This window comes from Empidonax traillii, unplaced genomic scaffold (assembly GCF_003031625.1).
Source record: "Empidonax traillii isolate 1590-97213 ecotype Southwest subspecies unplaced genomic scaffold, ASM303162v1 scaffold180:size851510, whole genome shotgun sequence".
Lineage (NCBI taxonomy): Eukaryota > Metazoa > Chordata > Aves > Passeriformes > Tyrannidae > Empidonax > Empidonax traillii.
The window spans coordinates 390470-412534 of record NW_020955373.1 but is presented as its reverse complement, the minus strand read 5'-3'; the positions used below and the strand labels follow the sequence as shown (position 1 = coordinate 412534).

The 22065-nt window shown below is 45.6% G+C and overlaps 1 protein-coding gene and 1 long non-coding RNA gene across 4 annotated transcripts in view; one reads left to right on the top strand and one right to left on the bottom strand.

Annotated features, from left to right (window-relative positions):
* CARHSP1 (calcium regulated heat stable protein 1) overlaps positions 1 to 22065 on the bottom strand; it is a 35736-nt gene that overhangs the window by 2888 nt on the left and 10783 nt on the right. For all 3 annotated transcript variants that reach the window (XM_027886169.1, XM_027886168.1, XM_027886167.1), the window contains exons 2-3: positions 14182 to 14371; positions 11156 to 11278 (exon numbers count right to left, since the gene is read on the bottom strand). In XM_027886169.1, the coding sequence (XP_027741970.1) occupies positions 11156 to 11278; positions 14182 to 14351 (293 nt within the window). In that variant the 5' untranslated portion in view covers positions 14352 to 14371. The remainder of the gene's footprint in view (positions 1 to 11155; positions 11279 to 14181; positions 14372 to 22065) is intronic.
* LOC114058641 lies at positions 6713 to 12087 on the top strand. Its single transcript, XR_003571511.1, has 4 exons — positions 6713 to 6862; positions 8176 to 8177; positions 9892 to 9895; positions 12076 to 12087. It is a non-coding gene; the product is annotated as an uncharacterized LOC114058641 (long non-coding RNA).

The following is a 22065-nucleotide window of genomic DNA, read 5'->3' as shown; positions in this document are numbered from 1 at the left end:
TTTACAGAAAAATCAAAATAAAGCCTCCTTCATCAGACCTGACAGCCCTTTCCAACCCATGCAGGCTGATCCAGCTGACCTTTATTAACTTCCAAAATCTCCAGGCCAACCTGTCAGCCCAGTCCTGTATCACACCACATTCAAGCTCCCACATCTGACTCCTGCTGTGCTGTCCTCTCCAGTTACTGCCTTCATTTACACCCCACCTATCCCATCTCCAACAGGTTTAAGGTTCTATCAAGTGCGAGGGGATTGCACTTCCAAATTTTACTTTCCTTTCAGAAGCAAAGATTAACTTACCTTTTCTACTGCCAAATGAATTTGCCACCAAATACCCTGCAGTTTACCCTGACTGACACAGTGGATTCCAAGCAAGGACGTACTTGCTGGTGCTGCATCAGAGCCTGACAAGGGGGTGTGAAGTCCCAAGAAGAGACACGGGAGAGGATCAAGCCATGAGTGAAAACGGGAATGGCACATAAATCACATCACCTTTCCTACTTGAACCTCTTGAATGATCCCTTGTCGCCAAAAATATTGTTGCCATAGAGTTAAAATCACATTGCCATGAGCAGTAACTCTCAACACAACCCATGCAATCCCAGCTGAGCAAGGCAAACACCTTTCCATGGGAGCCAACACAGCACAAGCATATTATCTGCTCAAGGGAACAAGGGGTGAGCAAAACACAGCGAGCAGAAGCATTCCCAGATGGACGTAATGGACACAGACAATGAGAGCTGAAGCAGAAAGGCTACGCTGACTCAGGTACAGCTGAGCCACTGCAACAAGCCCCAGTGACACACATTTGTTCATGGGGCCTCAAGCACCAGGACCAGCTGCAGACAGTGTTCCAAGGAGCACAGGCACAGCAGATAACATGGGGCAGGAACTAAAGCAGCATCTCCTCTTGGCATTACAGCCACTCCAGAGCCACTGCCTTTGACTGCTGCACAGGGCAGGAACACACACAGCGAGCAGTGAGATCACCACTGTGCAGGCATCAAATGGAACGGATGCCCTGCCCAGGAAGGGATCACAGGTTTGGCTGAAAGGGTTTGTTTTTAAGAAACAGGAACCTGATATGTTCTTTAAAAGCTGCTGTGAAACAGGATGAGCCACAGTTAGCAAAATAAACATTTGAAATCTGCAAAAGCATGTAGGTATGGTTAATGGAAAAGGAAAGTGCATTCACAATCTCCTGAAGAACCAATATACAAAGGTTTAAAGCTCCTAGAAAATGGAGATAAATTAGATATTACTTGAATCTTCAAAATCAAGAGAGGAAGTACAGCTTGAGCACTAAAAAGGATGGGTGTTTTGCTGTATATTTGGTTTAAAATTGAAATAATATGTACCTGGATGGGTTCTGGTAAGAAAGGTGTTGCAGATATACTGGCAACCAAAGTGATCCTATTTTTCAAAAAAATAAGACCAAGTGAACCAAAACACAAGAAGGACTGCTGTGCCCAAAGTACAGCAAGCTGCAGCCAGGGAAATGAGAGGCAAAGGGCCCAGCCCAGACTGTTTGGAGCACTGTCTATGTAGTCCCTGGTCTGCAGGTGAAAATACCAAAATATTTGTTGGCCCACATTTATTATGCTGAATCATGAGGTTAAATACTCCTATTCCTTCTACTAAACAGATCAGATTAGCCCCAAAATCTGCACAGCCCTAAGCATTACCCAGAAAGCTGCATTTTTCTGCACTAGAGAGCATTTTTTGCAGGGTTGAGCATTACACTGACAGCATCATACCTTTTCTTGGTTTCTTTCCTTATCCAAGCTGACACTAGAAGAGGCTGAAGCTTGTGATAAAACCTCATTCGACCCCAACATGGCTTCCTCTGATCCTCTAATTTGTAGTCTTTCCTTGCTTGTTGAGGTGACTCTAATCCATCAAAGCCAGGCCTGTCCTTTGCACAGCTATATGAAAAGGCTGCGGCCACACAAACATCTCCAATTTCATTTTCCGCTTTAGGCCTTTAAACTTTTCTCCCACAGATCAGATATTCTTTTCTTTCCTGCAGCTTTCTGGTCACCAGTCATTCTTGGTGCCTAACAAATAGGGGATTATTAACTCATTGCCCCCAGTGCACATGAAAAGCAAGAGGACAAAGGTTTCAGTCTGCAGCCTGAATAAATGTGAGTGAACTGTGTTCCCTGCACACTGTTTGCCCACCAAATGCTGCTCCTGGGACAGACACAGACTTACTCCAGCACTGCTATTGCTGCATGATGCTGAGAAGCAGAAACAAGCAACGTCCAGACTGTGCAGCACTTCTGGTGCTGTCAGGAAAGAACAGCGTGATGAGATGGTGGCACTGGAGGCAGAGCCCTACACAAAGCTGGGGGAAAATCCTCCATCAGGAAGCAATTGCCTTAAGGGCAGAGTGGAAAATGAAGGGGAAAAGATCAGAGAAAGTAAACAGTTCTTGGAACAGGTTCAGCCTACAACAGACACTCTATAAACAATGTAAGTTACCTGGATAGTTTGGGAAAAGGAAGTTAAAACACAGACTTTTTTGATGCTAGATATTGATTAAATATTTTTAGATCTGTATTTTTTACGTTTACCCTAACTATATATTAAATGTTGATCTAGAGGAAGGTGGAGATATTCACAGCTATTTGAGATATCAGTGTGCACATTCGATTCAAAATAATGGATATCTATTTATCCAGGAATTTTAAAACACTGGAACAACTTCAAGCTAAAAATAGGAAATGCTTTCCTGATGTCAGTGTCAGAGTGAGACACAATAGAGTGAGTCTTAGATTATCCAGCAACTCCCATTTCCCAGCTCACTCAGCGCCAGTCTGGTATGGTGGAGCATTTTATCCTGCACTATTTTTAGGAAACTGGGAGGTTATTAGGAAATTACCTAAATATGGAATGTTCTAGTTCTTCCTTCTCACAGCTACTATTCATATTCCAGGGCTCCAGTTAAACCTCTTGGGACAAAGACTAAGTCACATGGAAACATTTTTGAACAAGAGTTTTCAGTGAACTCCAAGCCTTGCTGATTACCAAGCCTGCCATGGATCACACCATGCAGCACTTCCCATGGATCAGTGGGCTCTATTATCTTGTGGGCTTCTTAAAGTTCATTTAACACCTCAACACACCTCCCAGGAAACCTGTATTTTCATTTAAGAGCAGGACCTGACAGAATAATGAACCACAGTGAGTTACTAATCCCAAATGCCCTTCCATGCAGTCCCAGTGCAAGCCATCGGCAAGGCCAGGGATGACCTTATCGAGCTGTCTGGCAGGCAAAGCAGAAGCAGGGCTGCCTCTCCCCACCTGTCACACCTGTAACTGGGACAGACAAGACTAAAGAGGCTCAAACACTGAAAAACCCAGCTGTTAATATCCAAGGTCTCTGCTAATGGATTTCCCTGTTCTCTGTGCTGAGAGAACTACCCAAAAGCTGCCTAGGACAGAAGCTGCACTTCTGTCAGTGGATGCCCAGTTTTCTACCAAGAACTCTAGTCATGGTGTTGGAATCCATGCTCAGGGATAGTTACGGATCTGTATCTGCTTTCAGCAGCTGGTTCAACACCAGGAAGCACATCACACTCCATAAGGAAGAGACTGGCAGCCACAAGAGAAACATTTCCAGGGATGCTTATGTGAGCTCAGTCAGAGGTACAGAAGATGCCTGTTCCTGCAGGCACCCAGATTGGATCCTGTCACAATCACAGCCACTGTTTGTATCTGGAAACCAGGCCCAGGGCAGTTGTGTTCTGTGCTCACTACCCACAAAGAACCTCCATCCTCAGGCGGTCACAGCCTGCAGTGCCCATTGCCTGGCAGGCAGAGTGCAAGTCTTGGCTTTGACCTATTAAACTTTGTATCATGTAGGTAGAGATTCTGGGAAGATTTAGCCACAATTACAACTACAGTAAGCTGGCTCTCCTGCATGCACCAGTGCAATGTGAGTTCTCAGCCAACTGTGGAAGGTGGGGAACGCTTGGGAAAAAGATTATCTGTGTTCTAATAATTTCCAAACCCCTCTCAAAAAGGATTTGGAATTCTGCTGCCTCTCCTTCCTACCCCAGATAATCTACTTATTTCAGACTTCAACAGATGCAGCAAGGCACAAGAAAGGGAGCACGTCAGGAAGGAAGAGTGCAGTCCAAAGCAGGTAAGTCATCAAGTGCCTTCAGTCTTTTGAAGGAAACCAGAAAGCTCAGGTTTGGCCTCCCAGCAGCCTCAGAGCAGTCAGTTCTGGGCAGCAGAAACTGTTTTGCTGCTACTTCACAGAAAAGGCAGAGATGCCAGAAGAGTTTGTTCTCTCAGCTCAGACTCAGGTCGCAGATCACGAATGTTATCAGTTGATTTCCAACACGTATTGTTACACTCCACAGAGAAGAGATGTGGCATTAATGCCTTGCATTAAACAGTAATCTGGCAGAAAATCAGAGGAAAGAAAGGAGAATGAAAAGATGATCTCTCCATGGACATGAATAGCTCCAAGCCAGCTCCTCAGTGCAGCAGAAAGGCAGCAGGGACAAAGCTGGGTTCTCCCTGCAGGAAGATACAGCTGACAGTACATCTCCAGCACAGCCAGGAACTGAGAGGCAACAGCAGAAGGGGACTGTATCCCCACCCAGGAGAGACCACGTCTGTTGAGCACTCCTGAGTTACAGGCACTGCAGCCATAATGCCCTGAGCTCACACCACAGTGCACAAGCAAAGCACAGCAAACTCAGGATGTCTCCAGGGACCCAGAGGTGCTGTGTGTCAGCATCCTGGGGGAAGCACAGCATCAATTCTCCAAAGCCATGGTTATGCATGGGGCCAGGAATCCAGCCTGAAGGACAGCCTGAAGGCCTCCCTGCAATGCAGCATTTCCCCCCCAGCAGAGCCAAGTATTGGCAAACTGCAGAAAACCCACAAACACTGCATGTTTTTTCTCTTTCATTAAATCTGCTGCTTTGGCAAAATAAAATCTTAAAAAAAAAAACCAAACCCCAAGAGTGTGGTCATTCATCCATCACTGCTCTTGGGTAAAGCACCTCCTTGCCTTGCCCTTGCAGGTACACACAGGCTGCAGGCCAAATCCCAGTCAAATGCAAAAGCCTGGAGAACAAATGTGCCTGCTCCCAAATTCACTGGGGAAGCAGAAGGGTGGGAGTGCTCTGTGCAGTGCTCTAATGCACAACATTTGATCTGCTGCTACAGGCACCCCCACCCCACTTCCCCCATCCCCTCAGGACTCCTGTTTGGAAGGGAAGCTGATGTGAACCTGTCTGTACAGGTAGCCACCCCCAGCACAAGGAAAGGGGAGCTCAACAGCTGGCACTGCAGGGATTCCCTGCCTACATCCCACACCTACAGGTAGATTGGCAAGAGAGTGAAACTGGGGCCACCAGAGCTGCTACATGTCAGTAACAACCAAACTCGTGTGCATCTGACTGACTCCTGCCACGTAACAGGAGCAGAAGTGAGATACAGGGGGATACAGTTCTCAGCACTGATGCTGTAACTCCACCATCAATTAGGTGACAGTGGATAACCTTACAGGCTGGTGGAAATGAAAGCATTACCTGTACATGTCGCTATTAGAAATGTAATTAGGGCGTTTAAAAAATTTCACTCCAAGCAAGGGAATTTGCCTTAGCTTCCTGCTTTCCAATAACTGGAACACATAGCTGGAAATACCTGGAATTACTATTTCAGCAACTCCTCCATCTCCACGCTTGCCAGCTAGGGTTTTACATTCACTATAGCAAGCACATTTTGTATTTGTTCTGGAGAGGAGTGAAGTGTGAAACTGAAAAAAAAACAAAATCTCATTACACTCCAAGAGCCATGACATTTTCCTGATACAACCCTTTAAACCAACTTGAGAACTGTCCCCAGTGAGCACAAGGAAGCAGGACTGGCTGTGCACACGATGCAGAGGGTGGCAGTGAGGCTGTGGCTGGCACCTCTGGCTGGGTGCCAGGTGGGAACAGTCGCTCCGGTGGGTGGGAGTGAGTTGGCTCTATCTGTCCATCTCCGGTGCTGATTGTTGCAGTTGGGGAACAGGGTTTCAGCCACAGATGCTTTACCCAAAGAACCAACCCAAGAAGGCGCCATGAGTGCTGCCAGGAAGCCGTGGTGACTGTCACCAGAGCTGTCACCATGCCTCCACCAGCCACACGAGGATGGCTCAGAAGGAAACGCTACCACCTACCCGTGCTGGCATTTCCAGAGAACTCCAGGCTGCCCTGGACAGTTTTGTCCACTTGTACCTGATCAGTCAAAAAGGAGAACGGGCTCCACACAAGTGTTATCAAAACTCCAAACAAATATCTGCAACCTTATTAAAACAAAGCTACACAGACAAAGAACACCTTTCAGACCTGCATTTCAAAACAGTGTTTCTTACACTGATAATACAAAACTGGGGGGAGTGGCTGATACGCCTGAAGGCTGTGCTGCCATTCACTGGCACCTTGACAGGCTGGAGGGTTGGGCACAGAGACACCTCTAATGATATTCTACAAGTGTAGGGTCCTGCACCTGCAGAGGAATAACCCCAAGTACCAGTACAGGTTAGGGGTGACCTACCAGAGAGCAGTTCTGCAAGAAGAACTCCACATCTGGAGCCCTGTGCCCAGTTCTGGGCTCCTCAGTACGAGAAAGACAAGGAGTTACTGGGGAGGGTCCAGCAGAGGGCACAGGGATGATTAAGGGATTGAAACATCTCAGAGAAGACTGAGAAGGAATCTCATCAATGCATATATATATCTCAAAAGGCAGGTGCCAAGAGGATGGTGCCAGGCTCTTTTCAGTGGTCCCCAGTGACAGGATCAAGGAGCAGTGGCCATAAACTAAACACAAGAGGTTCCACTTCAACATGGGGAAGGTCTTCTTTATGTTGAGGACAGCAGAGCACTGTAACAGTTGCGGAGTCTCATTCTCAGGAGACATTTCAAACCCACCTGGACATGTTCTTGTGTGACCTGCTACAGATGACCCTGCCTTGGCAGGGGGGCTGGACTGGATGATCTGCAGAGGTCCCTTCCAACCCTAACAATTCTGTGATTCTGTATTCCTACCCACACCTCAAGTCCAACACCAAATAAAGCAGCTTTGCTGCAAGTTCAACTCATAGAACATGTCAACACATCCACAGTCGCCTTAATCTCTTCCACAGATACTGAAATTGGAAATTTTGCAGACACCAAGTGAAGCTTTAGAATGTCACATATATTTGACCTTATCTTTGGGCTAATGCTCACTTACAGAAATGGAAATGCCATGCTAAGTGTTATTATCTTGTAAAAATAAATGGAAACTTACAGGAAACAGACATCCCATCTTATAGAAGACACTTCCACAAAAGTATAACCTTACAGCTCCCCAGAGCTTAGGAAAGGAAATAATTCCTCAAATTAAGTGTTTATGTTTATAATCATATTAATCTGCAAGATAGGCAGCTGGTCCCAATGCTCAAAACCTTCACTAATCATCACATAGTCACATCACAGCTTAGTCATAAACATAGAGGAACAGTTTATCTTCTCAAATCCAAACTGGCATAACCATTTTATCCACGCTCCTGAAATCCTAGCTTTTGGGAAGAACTGATTCAGGAGAAACAATCTACTTTCATTTCACAGTTAGATGCCTATACTGCACTGAGACAGTGAACAGACATCTCTCATATTCAGGTATAACTGAGTACAACAGGTAGAAAAGAATCAGTTGATCAACATAAGGAGGATCTCAAAATTCACACTACACAAACCAGTGTCCTTGGAGTCCCCTGAGCCACAGTGCTGGTGACAAAATACTGCTGCAAAAAGCAATTCCCATAAATAAAGAGCAATTTCTCTAATTCACTGTGAAATTAATTGAAATGAAAGGCATTACTAATTTGCCCTTCCAGTGCTGCCTTGCATCAGAATTAAGACAGTGATACCATCACCCTCCAGCACTAAAAGCTGTTTCCAACAACTCAAATATACCCAGAGTAATTAAAGAACACAATGTGCTGAAACCTTCAGTACTTCAATAATAGCACTTTTCACTAACAGGTTGAGGCAGAAACATCAGCTATTTTTGAACTGAAGCTCTGAAACAGTACCTACATATGATATATTTAAAACAGTGGCCCAGTCCTGGTTCAATAGAAAAAACTCTTGTTGACTTCAAAGGAGCAGAATTGACCTAGAGAAGTTGCAAAAAACATAAAACACTTTAGTCCTACAAAATCCATATGAACTAACTGTGCTAATATGCTGCTGAAAGATCAAGTAAATCAGTTTTTGGACGCAAAAATAAGCTTGAAGAAGAAAGGCACCATTTACCTACTGTGGAGAAGGAAGAAGTGAAGGGCCATACTGAGAGCCAAGTTGTCAGTTAAACATCAGAACCAACTAAGAGCCAGGTCTGTTAATGACAGGAGGAGACTGCCCGGGGAGGCAGTGGATCCCCAGCACCAGAATTGTTAACAGTGGGTTGGGTAAAGCACCTGCCACAAAGGCACAGGTGCCTTCCAGGTCAGAGGGGATCCCCTCCAACCTTCTCATCTACAGTAAAAACCTGAAGAGAGCTGCACTGCAGAAAGACCACAGCATAGGGAGACTGCTCCTCACCCGTGTGAGCACTGGGTTGAAATGACACAACTGAAAAAGAAGAGAGGCAGCCTGGTCCAGTGGGGAGGGCACTGGGATGTGAGCTGGGAAGCCAGAGCTCAGGTTGAAGGCTGTACCTGAGGAGCCAAAGCCCATCACCCCTGCCCATACAGCAGCTCTCAGCCTTTATCTACTCCAGCTTTCCCACACAGGGTTGCTCTGAGGGCACAGGCTGGGTGAGGGTGACAGCGAGCACAGAACCTCTGTGCGTCAGCAAAACAAACACGCTGAAAATACACCAAGAAGTGTGGCTGCCCGTAAACTTTTACAACCTTGGTGACTCGTTCAATAGTGCTTTAGGGTAGATGGAGTGGGTGGAAGGAAGGGGAGGGTGGCACACCACATTTGGGGCACAGTTCCTCAAATATAGCTTATTGATGGCTCACAGTCAAAGCATTTTGAAAGCATATGGGATCGATACTCCAACCAGCACAGCCCACGAGAGGGGACTTCTCTCACACAGATCACCAAAAAACACAGCAGACAAAATTATTCTCGTAATGTCACACAGGATTTCAGCACAGGAGACATATGGGAGTGTTAATCAGCCAAAAAGAAAAACCCCCAGTGGAGTTCCTAAGAGTTAGAGCTGACTGGGGGGGGGATTGTGTACCCAGAATCAAGTTTTGGATTTGGGCCCAGTGAGAAGGATGTGTTGGGCCAAAGGATGGAAACTGGGGAACACCTGAAAGATCAGGTCACATTTTGTACAGACAAACAAAAGGGTAACCCCAATCAAAAAGCTATCTCTAGGGTTTTAAAAGGGTTAATTTCATCTAACTGAAGAAAATTTTACTGAACTAATTGGAAGAGAAAACATACAGAGGGAAAAAAAAAACAGGACTGAAAATAGACAGTTCTTTAAAAGGAATTCATTAGAAGACTGAAAATTCATGTTTCTGTGAGAGGGCTGATTTAACTAAACCCCTGCTGATCAGTAACTGTATAGGTCAGAGTAGACATTCACAGTTAAATTTTTTAATTGTGACATAGGAAATGCTATTTTTAAGTCATTCAGGAAATGAGGAGAAATTGTGCATTTGCATCAGACAAAAGAAAGAGGAGACATTAAATGACATTTCCTTGGGTTGAACACGTAAGTCAGACCACTCAGCCCATTTGCACCCACGAGCCCTACAAAGCTTTGGCTCCCCAATGTGCAGTAACATTCCAGAAACCTGGAGGGAGGCCAGAGTGCTCCTCCAAAGACACGTCCTGCACACACAGGCAGGAAAGACAACTGGGGCAACGTAAGTTTGGTAAGACTCTTGTTGACTGACCACTGGATAACCACTCTGAACAACAAATAAGGATTACATAGGTTCAATACTGTGAACAACAGGTACAATAGAACTGGTGATAGGTCTAAAAGAGGTTATTGGAGAATAAACACCAAGTAAGCTTATTATACACCCTCAGAGAGCAGTTGTAGCCCCAGCACTGGTCAACATCTCACTCTAGAAACAAATATTAAAATTATCCATTAAATCTGGCAGACTAGCCAAGCAGCAAATGCCAAGGACAGTGCAGTCAGGGAGTGTGCTCTGGCTCTCTGGGCAGGCAGGGCCTTTCCAGGTGAGATGTGCTGCACTGCAACCACACCAGAATTCGTGCATCCAGGAACCAGGAATGCAAACACTGCCGTCAGGAATGCCAGGCTGGATCTGGGACTGCACCAAACTTCAACACTGCAAGGGATGATGAGGTCAGAGCAGGTAAGCAACTATGCAAAGACCAGGGATAAGAGGGCTAATGCGATTATGGGATGTACAGAAGGAAAAACAGAGCAGGACTCCGCAGGAGATTTTACCTCCATACACTGAAAGTATGTGCACAGTGTATGGTCTTAAAATTATACTTAAATTCTAGAGTATACTTAGAAAAGTCACTGAAAAGACTGGTTTAGACTGGAGAAAAATTCTCAGTGAGGGACTTGAAAAGCTTTATCTGCTTAGTTTATCAAAAAGTAAATTTAGGTGATGGTTTTCAGAGTGAACTGAACTTTTGTCTCAAGACAAAAAAGCAGAGGTACCAATGAGACCTTTAACAGAGCTAGCTTTAGCTATAAACTTCTCACAGCTGAAGCTAGATAAATTCAAGGAAGTAATAAAGTGTGACTTTTCCCAACAACAGAGGCAATTAACCTTTGGTTTAATAATGGTACAAGCAGTGCAAAGTAAAAGTAATGAGTTTTCAGTGTTATAAGTCTTTACATTAAAACTGGATACCACACATATTATTTGCTTCAAGTAAATGGAAATTTCTGGGTCTGGGCAAAACTGCACAGCTTATTGCAAGACATTTCCCAGGATCATCTTCCAGTTTTTAACTCAACATATTTATAATAATACAGGAAAAGAGCAGCATAACCTATTGCTGTCAGTAACATCTGCATAACCCCTCTTTGCTGGGGTAAGGGTGACAGATTATAACTCAGTCTTGCATTTCAAGTGTCAAATGCATTCCACAACTAAGGCAAACCCAAGCTCCAGCCTCCCTTGGCCCCCCAGACAACTTACTCAGAGATGTGTACGAAGATGTCTGGCCCTCCATCCGCAGGGGTGATGAAACCATGGCCTTTGGAGCGACAGAAGCACTTACAGACACCTTTGTAGATGGGACCCTCTGATGCCCTCACGGTTCTGCAGAAGAAAGCACAGGAAGAGCAGGTTATTGCTGAGCACAACGCCAGGTGTGTCAGCCAGAGCAAACAGGCAAAAGGGCAGAATGGGCCAAACACTCCCAGTGAGCAAATTCCTCAGCAGGAACTGCTTAAAACTCATTTTCATACTCTGCATATGCTTTGCCTGTGGCCTCTTTAAGGGAGATAAAGATGATGAAGGTGTTTCCTCGCACTATAACCCATCAGTTGCCAACTTGAATTCACCTGTTCTATCGCTGTGCCAAATTTTCTTCCAGACACCGAACTAAATGTGCATCTCTCTTACCTTTCCTGAGTTTGGGAGTACCAGTGTGCCCCAGAGTGTTGTATTTTCACATATTTCACAGTCAGTGTGTGCATGTAGTATGGAGAGAGTGCAGCGCATAGAGACGCGTGTAGTGTGTACACACCCCCCTTCTGCATCAATGTCCACTCTTATCCTGCCAGACTAGGATGCAGTGAAGCCAAAATTTCACCTCCCAGTGACTCCAGCAGGCTGTGAAGCCTCACTGGTGTGCATTAACACCAAGACTCCAGGCTGAACTCCTCCTCCACTGTCCCAGGATCTGTATTCTAAAATGAGACAGATCTGCAGACCAAGCTTTAGGATGACTCACTGCCATCAAGAAAAGGGACTTGCATGAACAATGACCTACCCTGAAAAGTGTGTATTTAAATTCTTTTCCCCACCAAATACATCGAGTGGAACCCCCAGGGATCCAAACTCACTCAAACATTTTCATCAATGAAGCCAACTGTTTCAGACATCTTCTGGAGTTTACACTGAGGAGTTACTAGATCTGGACTTGCTCATGCCATGAGTACCAGTAGGTTGTTTCCACATTAGAGGGGGATTTTGGTACAATTCTTCTGACTCAGTTAGTGACTGTGTTGCCATTTGGTTACATGCATCATGGCAACTTTGACATCACTTTCCCACATGTTCAAATTTTTTTACATTTGGTTTAAATAAAATTGTTTAAAAAAAAAAGTGGTAAGCTCTGTTCTTTAAGTCAAACTAACACTAAAGAAACATAGTTAAAAGTGCTAAAGAGAAATCTCCACTAAATCACTTCATTTCCAGCTCTATAAAGCTGTCAAAGCACCTGACCTCACAAGTGCTTGTTACACAGAAAAGCACTCGCTGTCCTAAACAAGCCATTAAAGTTCAATTGCATCTTTCAAGGAGATAAAGCACTGTGGGGGATGAGGCCCCACACTTTCAATGAGCCAAAATTAAATAATCCCACCGAATAATAAACCTCTGTCTGTCACATTCATCTTTTCTATACAATTGTGGGGCCAGAGCTCACCTAGAGCTCCCCTTGTTTAAAGAGGACACACACACACAAAAATTCAGAGCTGTTCTGATTTTCAGGGCAAACAAATACGGCAAGAATCCTACACTAATTAATGATTAAAGAACTGTGCAAGCCAAATAATAAATTCTTTCATTTTGTAAGAACCAGACTAAGATTAACAGCTGAGAAGACTTACAAAGAGTTCATTATTAACACAGAACTGAGACAAGCTAGCTTGGACTTGCTTTTCAAGGGCAACCCCAATTATTAAGTCAATTATGTTCCTTTTAGCAATCTACTTCCACTAGAAATTTCAGGGCATTTGAAGGCTTTTGGAACTGAAAATATATAAACTTCTCTTATTCTGCTGCTGATACTTTTTGCCTGATTTTAAATACAGAAGTAATAATATGAAGCATCACTGAGATTATTATTTAAATCTGGAAGCAAAGAGCTGGGTAACGCTGCAAAAGCAAAAAGGAAAAAGCCACCAGAAAAAGCTCCATCCAGATAAAGTGGCACAGAGCAGGCTGGCTGTGGGAGTGAGACCAAGCCAGCACTGCCAGACCTCCCTTACAGACCAGCTGAACTGCAGTGATTGACCACAGTTCCACATAATGCCCTCAGACCCCCATTCAAAGGCTCGGAGATTAACAGAGAAGCCTCACATTGCCTTCTGCAGGTCAGCCCCTCACTGGGAGGGCCATCACAGGCACTGGGAATTCTTTGTGATTGCCAAACCTTGCGACACTTGGAGGAGTCCCCTTCAGACAGGACCTCCTGGAGCCTGCACAGCACCACGGGGCCACAGGAAAGCTCAGGGAAAGGCAGCTCAGCTGGAGCACTACCTCAAATAACTACAAATGCAACAAACCTCATCTCATTTTATGGAAAATCTCATGGAAGAAACCCTCAGAGACAGAGATCAGGGTTCATCCCTTGAAAACCGACACATTCTTTTACAGGTCTGTTTGAACAATCTTAAGATGGACATATGAAAGTTGGAAAGGAAAAGGAAACAAGGAAGCACTTTCCTCTGAAAAGTGATGGAGCATCCCTAAAATGTAGCCTGGATGAGGTGTCAGGAGTAAAAGAACTAAAACTTCCGAAGAAGTCTGATCAAGTGCTTCAGGGGCAGTGAAGAGAGAGGTCATGACAAAAAAAGGGCTGGATCTAATGAAGAAACACCAACAAGAACCTGTCCCAAGAGCCACAACCCAATGTCTGAAATAAAGTAAAGCTTCAGATAAGAACTATGTTTTGAAAATTCTCAGTATACTTTCCCCTCCCTGTAAAACCCTGGTCTTAAAGAGTGCAAGAGACTTTGAACACCCTCCACCAAAGCAGAGCACCAAAAAAAACTACAGGAGATTTGGCCTAAAAGTCTAGTGGCATCAGAATGTATTGGAGAAGAGACAACAGTTACATACCAGAGCATCTTCTAGATGCAAACAACCACCTCCCCCATCCCATCCCCCCCCCCCCCCCCCCCCCCCCCCCCCCCCCCCCCCCTTCCCTGATCGTTCAGCCTGAGGGCAATGGTTTGTTTGTGTTGTGAAAGGCAGGTTTCCCCCGTACTCACGCAGAAAAGGTCCTGGTCCGTCGGGTGGGCAGCGGGCTGGGGATGAGGTACCTCATGGGCGATGGGGAGCGCTCCCTCGCCCTGCGGCTCTCGGGCAGATGGAGAGAGCCGGGAGAGGGTGGAGAGGCAGGGGACTGCTGGGAGGCGGATGAAGCGGACTCAGAAGACATTCCTGATGCCTGGGAAGAGCCTGGAGAGAGGAAGAGATCTAACTTAGCCCAAAATGGGAATTGCCATAAAAGCCACAAATTCTTCAGATGACGGTTCTGTAAGAACGTGACTCACTTCCTGCAGACGTACACACGGACACTGTTGCACCAAAAGCTCCTGCTTTCTATCAGTGAGTTCACGTTTTTTAAAGTTTATTTGTTTTTAAATGTCACAGCTTTTGTAAGCTGTACTAGGAAGCTCCACTGGAAACAGATTACTCCACAACTAACGCATTTGCTTATTCCTGCCTCACCCACGGGCAATGGTTCCTGATGGAGAGCTCAGCCCCAGCACGAGGTATTGCCCCACACAGCTCCCCGACGGGTGGGGTTTGACCACTGACAGCACAGAGGAGCCTCCTGCATCTGCACACAAACACACCTTACAAGAAAGAACCGCTCAAAGAGGAAATGCTGAGATAAAGGCTGCGCCTCCACTGCTGGAGGTTGGTTTCCTGGTGCCACCACCTATCAGCACAACTCTGCCAGCTCGTAACACCTTCAGCCTGGCTGCAAGAAGAGAATCACTTAAGTGCTCCTTAATTCAGTTCAGACTGAGTCAGACAGGCAATTTACTCCGCCAAGGACAGGAACACAGACAAAGCTGGGAGGCAGGGGCTGACTGTGAGGAGGTGACCCCTCCCACCTGCAGTGATCTGGCAGACCCAGCAATCCCCCTCGGTAGGTCTGAGTCTACTACAATCTCCCAGGAACTGGGAAGCCAATAGTCCACATCTGCATTCAGACCCCCTGCAGCCTCAGGTTTGCTCTTATTCAGGTCTGACAGCAGACAAGGGAGAAGATCCCCCTTCTCAGCACACCAACAGCAATATGTGTCTCATCACACAACAAGGCAGAACTCACAGAATCCATGGAAAGGGAAAGATGAGAAACAGCAGCGCTTCTATGCAGACAAATGCATGACTTACAGGTGCAGCAGTGACAAAAATAAGAGGAATCAATCAGCACTGCTCTGTTATTACGATACAAGTCCCCATCCACACTGGAAGGAGAATAAGATGCACAAAAATAACCAATAACCCACAGCACTCTTACTTAAGAAGACTAAAAATATCTGGTTATCTGGATGAGTTAGCAAAAAAAAAAAAAAAATGTGGCGATCTGGGTCAAGAAAATATCATGAAGGCAAGAAAAGCTGTTTTTAAGACCAATGGTTTAACTGAACTCAAATCTCTCACATCCATTATGCACCCTGCTTTTGACACCCACACTCCCCAGCCCATGAATTATGGAGCGGATCCTTCACATGACATTTGAGAGTTGCAACGTTCTTGTCAATGACAAATTCATATTATTTCTTCCTAAAACTAAGGACTAAAATTAAAAGGGCCTCTTAAGAATGAAGTCACCAGGGAACAAAGGCTTTTGTCTTTAATTGCTTGGGGTGCTGAGAAAGATAGAAGTGGATAGTCATGTTCCCTCCTCCACCAGCTTGAGCCTTCCACGCTGTTCTCAGGAGCAACAACTCAGCTGAGAACAAAACCCCAGCTTTAGAGAAGTAATTTCAAATACAGATGGCATTTGTCACCCATGAGCTAATGTCCTGCCCAGGGTCACAGCACAGTGTTCAGCTGAGACCAAAATGATAACACCAATGGGTTGGAATTTTCCAAATTTCCTCTTCCTCCAAAGAGGCCTCCTATGCTGGCTGGTACTGAGGAAATCTCCCGGGCTTTCTAAAGACCTCTCCTTTGGGTGCTTTGCTTTCAAGGAATGCATGTTTGACATAGCAGGACTATAGCCCTAATAAGTCACAGGAAAACTAAGAGCAAACAATTAAAGCCTCATTCTGATAACTAAGCACACACGGTCTGGCCTCTGCACAAGTGAAAATGCAGCTTTCAGAATCACACACTTTCTCTCCTCATCTAAATATAAACCAGCTTGTCAGGTGACAAGCAAAATGCAAAGCATTCACCCATCCACTGCAATACAACCACAAAGTACTGCCCATCCCCTTCCTCAAACAAGGGTAGAGAGGCAGGAGAATATTCCCTCCTTTCTTTAAAACACAGATGAACCACAAAAATATTTACAAATAAAGAAGTCTAAATGGAGTTAGAAGAGTACTAATATATGCTATTGTTCCCATTTATATTATTTTTGTGCCCTTTGCCCCGTAAACATAAAATAAAACAGTGATGTAGAACATTCAGTACCATCTCATTGTACAAATACCCTTTCTGTTCCCTGCCCACGGCCAAGGTAGATGAATAACCTCGACTCTCCTAATTTCTATTACACGAATCCTGAACCATGATCAGAGCTGGGTGAGAGCTGACACAAATGCTCACAGCTGGAGGCAGCCACAGCAGCCACGCTTGGCTTCACACCCGCCACAGCAAGTGAGGGCAGCTCAGAGAGGAGGGGAGGCAGAGCAGCAGCCAGAGCAAGCCTGTGGCTCCACTGCAGCTCAGCTACACCCTGCACTGGCACATATGCTGTGTCACTGCAGGGGCGAGGGCACTGGCACATCCCTTTGCCTCTTGGGCTTCTCTGACAACTGCAAAAATCAGACACAGTGAAAAGTACTGGAGACTGAACGGGCAAGTTTTATGATGTGTGTAGGGCGGGATGTCAGCAGCTCCCGGCTCCTGCAACACTCACTAAGAGGAGCACTTCATCTGAGCCTGTTCAAAGACAAAGGTGGAGCTCAGCTATTTTGGTTTGTGCTGGTGTGGCTACTTCTTGATGTTGTTCACAGAGGGGTTAACCCCTTTCCCCTGGCAGCCCTTCTGAAGGAGCAGAGCTCTCCCCAGCTTGCAGGCAGAGCTAGAGGCACTCAGAGGCTGGGCAGTGCTGATGCAGGAACCCCACAGCAAACAGTCCCACCAAACCAAAACCCAGGCCCCAACCCTCCCAGCCCCTTCCTCTTCATGAACGCTTTGCCTTCCAAATGCAGTTACTGGCAGTCTTCAAAGATGCTTTCCAGATGCTCTCCTGGGTCCTGAACTGACCCTGGGACTCAGATAGCTGCCTACCTGCCCCTTCTCAGCACCCACGAATTTCTTCCCCTCCTTGTGACCAGTTGAACAAACCCCCTTTCTTACACCTCTCATAAGCCCACCCCCTCCCAGCCTGCTTCCATCAGTTATCCCCCATCCCTCCAGTCCAGCCACCACTCTCCACTCTGCCATGGCAAAGAAGGCACCCCATGAACCCCAGGGAGCATTAGAAGTGCTCCATGCCCCGAGCTCCCCAGGAGCCTCCTGCTGTCATCCTGAGGGCAGCCAGCACTTCACAGGAGCAAACCAGAGCTCCAGAAAGCCCAGAAGTGTGAGATTCCAGCTGTGCCAAACAGGAGGCACAGTACAGACAGTATCTCTCTTCTCCTTGAGCCAGCAAAACATCTGCCTGTGGGTATTTACAGAATGAATGTAACACGACGTAAGGTGGTGATGTTTTCAGGCTCTTTAGGAAACTCCAACCATGTGTCACATCACCCTACAACTTACTGAACTTCCCATATTTCAACATCCATCATTATTTTTTTCCAACGTGATTCTTTTTTTACTTTTTACGTTTAGGAATGCACCGAAGTAAGATATAAATAAAATAAATCTCAGTAGCATCATGGAAATAATAGACTAATTTAACATTTCAAAGCAAAAAAATATCTTTTTTTACCATTGTTTTTGAGAATGATTGGCTAATACGTACAGAAAGAGACCCCAAAATGTCATCTGTAACAGGTGACCTACAAAGCACCTGTAACAAGTGAACTACAAAGAGCACAATACATGCAGGAGGAATTTCTGAAATTCTCCATGAAATAAAACAAAAAAACCCTAATGAAGCTATTAAGGTTGGGGGTATATAAATACCATCATAATTTTTCTCTAAATGTATACATCCTATTCATCTTTAAGTCTACTCCATACCTCTAAAAATACCCTAAAAATAGCAGTTTTGGGGAAGTTATCCATTCTGACCAGCACAAACACTATCACAGAAATCCTGTCTCATTTTTAATTAATGCAAATTCCTGGAAAAAGAAGTCCAAATGGATATGGCAGGGTGACAGACTCCAAGAAATCTGTCTATCAACAGTTTGTTTTTCACACAACAGACTGCAGCACCTCCAGTGAGCGGGCACAGAGCTCATCCCCAAGGAACACTGCTCTGAAGGCTTAGTGCTCCAGCAAGGAGAAAACGCTCCTTCTGGCCTCCTCAGTCTGGAAACAACCCTGTCTGGAGAAGCTGCTTTCAGAAGGTACCACAATGGTCCATGAACAGGACAGCACCAGTTACACTTGCCTGGAAAATGAGGTCTTTCCTCAAAGAGAGAGCAAGGTTACTGTACCTCGAGAGCAGCCACTCTCAGATGGGTTTTGTGGACAGTTAACTCTTTTCTTTCAACCTCTACAAGAAATGTGGACATCTGAAATGTTGATTGTTTTCTTTCAACCTCTACAAGAAATGTGGACATCTGAAATTTTGATTGTTTTCTGGGCTTTACCTGGATGCAGAACAGCCACCAGAAACTCTTTTTAAATGACTCACTTTCGAACGTCCTGGTTTCCAAATTTATTCTGTGCAGCTGCATTTCTTTCCTTCTCTAAGGAAGCCATTCTTAAGGAACTCCTCAGCTTCACCTGTTCTTTTGCTGACACCTACAACCTCTTCTCAGCAGGAGAAAAAACATGGCCCCTTGCCCTTGTCTACTGAGAGAGTGAAGGCATCAAGACCCTCCGCTCCCTGCATTACCTTGCCCTGTTCCAGGTGAGGATCTCAGGGTGCTTGGCTCCCAAGGGTGCCCCCAGTTCTACAGCAGCTCCCTGGCACCTCTCTAAGACACCTGAGCACCAAGCACAGCGCTGCTCCCACCTGCAGTTTCCTCCCAAAACACTTTCTGGCACTTGGACTTTGGCGCACACAGGACTCCAGCCCCGCAGAGCATCCCAGCACTGCTCCTGCGCCACCGAGTGAAGCTCTTACGAAACACGTACAGTTACGAAACAGTGGGTTCCAAGAGCTTCCCCTTCCACCTCAGTTTGCATGACTAACTTTCCACAATTAACACAACTGGTATTTCAATTAGCACAAACTCAGAGGAGTTGCAACACGCATGTGACATGTCAACACGGGGGAATTACGGTACAAACAGACTCGTGGAGGCTGCAGAGGAGTGCCCACACGCTGGAGCGATTGGGTGGTTAATGGAGACCAGGACATTGCCCAACCACGTCCAGTAAAAGCCTAATTATAAGGCAGGCAAAATACAACAAGGAAAATTCCCACTGCTTGTCAGTGCATACAAATTAATTTGGATTAAAACAGGATTGAGTTTAAATAGCAGCAGTTACTTCCAAGCAGTCTCAGCAGTGAACACCTTGTCCCCAAATGCTGTGGGTGCCCTTCTGCTCCTCAAGTGAGCAGTGTGATGTGCCTGAAAGAAATGCTGCCCTGCACAGCAGAGTCCCCAGAAAAGGGGAGGGAAACTAAGTCATCATCAACATATATGCACATTGAGAAAGATGAGGGCTTCCTACAGTCCTGTATTTTCCACAATTCATGCAAGCTGACAGGAACACTTACAACAATAAAAGATTTAAGTTAAGGAACTGAGTGGATAGATTAGGTACGTGTTTCCATTGGTTTACAGTTATACTGAGGGGTATATGGCAATACCCTGTGGCTCATTTTATTAAAAATACTGAGGAATCAAGATCCTCTCTCACCTGAAATCCAGTATTTGCCACGATTGATGCTGCATAAGCCTATTGCTCCCAACTGCCTGGAATGGAGCTAGCCAGGGTCCTCCCCTTTTAAGCAACCACAGAAAGCTGTGATTGCCTGCAGTGTGTCAGCTGCCATGGGGACAGGGCTCACCAGGGTCTGACCAAAGCAGAGTGTGCACAGTGACATGAGAAAGGACCACGTTTCATCCTGCCCCCTGGAAAAAAGTACTTGTGAGAGCAATACACACCAGCACCCAGTGGTCAGGTAACTTCCTCAGGACAATGCTGTCCCAAGACCAGCACACCTCCCCTCACACTCTCTCAGAGGAGAAGTCCAAGACTTCAGTCTGCTTACAAAATCTCGGTTCTTCAACTCTTTTATTCTGTTTTTGAAGAACAGATTGCAAGGGATGGAAAACTCTCCCCAGCTCATGGCAAGCCTGGACAAGCAATGAGAGGTTCCAGACAAGCACCCTCCTCTGGAAGCTCTTCCCAGACAGGGATGAAGATGGTGCCTGAAGATGATGGTCATAATTAGTGCCTGCTAATCAGGTGCACGTGTTGCCCAGTGACTTAAGTTCCTGTGCACACGCAGTACTGGCTGATATCATCAAGTATTTAAATGACTGTTATTGCATTGATTATCTCTGGCACAAACCACAAAGCCCACGAGGCAGGGATAGCAGGAAAAGGGGGATTCTCACAAGCACCTGCCAGGGCCAAGCTATCATCCAAGAAGGTCAGGGAAAAGTGCTGTCACAGTGGCTCCAGGAAACCCTCCTAGACAGTGGGGGAAAAGCCTGCAGCACTGGGAACAGTGGGCTCATGGCACTGTGAAGGGTAAGGGATGGAAGGTGTGAAGGGTAAGGGATGGAAGGTGTGAAGGGTAAGGGATGGAAGGTGTGAAGGGAGGTCACAAAGGACTCTTGCAGTGAAATAGGGGAACATCAGGATGACTTTCCTCAGTCCCACACTGGTAGCCAGGTGTGGCTGCCTAGGTCAGAGTTCAGAATAAGGTGAGTACATAGTGGTGCTTACCCTCAACATCTCTCCAGCATCCCTGGTTTAAATAAATGCCAAACTAAAGGTTTGGCATTGTGGTATTGAATAACCTCCTATGAGTTTTTTCAGGCCCTTCCTGAGTTCACATAATCTTTTGGCCCCCACAGTATCCTCTGGCAAGGAGTCCCAGAGCTTAACTGTCTATAAAATAACCCACTCCTTTTAGTGGACTGGCCCTTTTTAGAGGAAAAATTAAGAAAGTGAGATCAAAAGGCTAATTAGTGAGAGCATAGCAAATAAGGTAAGAAAAGGAAACGGAAGAGCACAACATGCAAAGGAAAAAAATGGGAAAAAGCATTAGCTCAGAGGAGCATATAAGAAAGGGTGCAAGCTTATTCATAAATCAAACCTTAAATTTTCTAGCAGAAGTGACATAAATGGGGTAGAGAGCAAGAGGAGTTAGAAGCTGATTCTGGTGTTCTTCCCCTCTCACTCTAAATTTCCAAGTACAAACCTCACACCTTTTTAAAAACACATCTTAGTATTTCTAAATCACTCCCCAATTTATCACCTGAATGGCTGTCCTTACTCTTTCTTAGACAGTAAACCCTACTAGTCTCAAATGTTTCTATACATTTAGCTTGTCAACAAGCTCACTGGTTTGGGCCAGAAACCAGATATGACCTACTCAATGTTTTATGATCCCCAGCACAGAACCTTTGTACTGATTACTCCAGGCTCCTGCTGCCTTCATCACCCCTCCCTCAGCCAAGGCTGGGAGCTCTTTTCTTGGGCAGCAGAGGCAACACTTAATATATCTCATCCTATCCTTGCTAAACATGCCCAGTGACAGTAAGGTGATGTATTTTCCAGATGAAGTACAATATCTGATTGAACAGGGAACTTTCTGTCCCTTCCAGCACTTCGAGCTCTGCAACTCAGCTCCTCCTTCAGTGCTTTTCGGAGTCAGA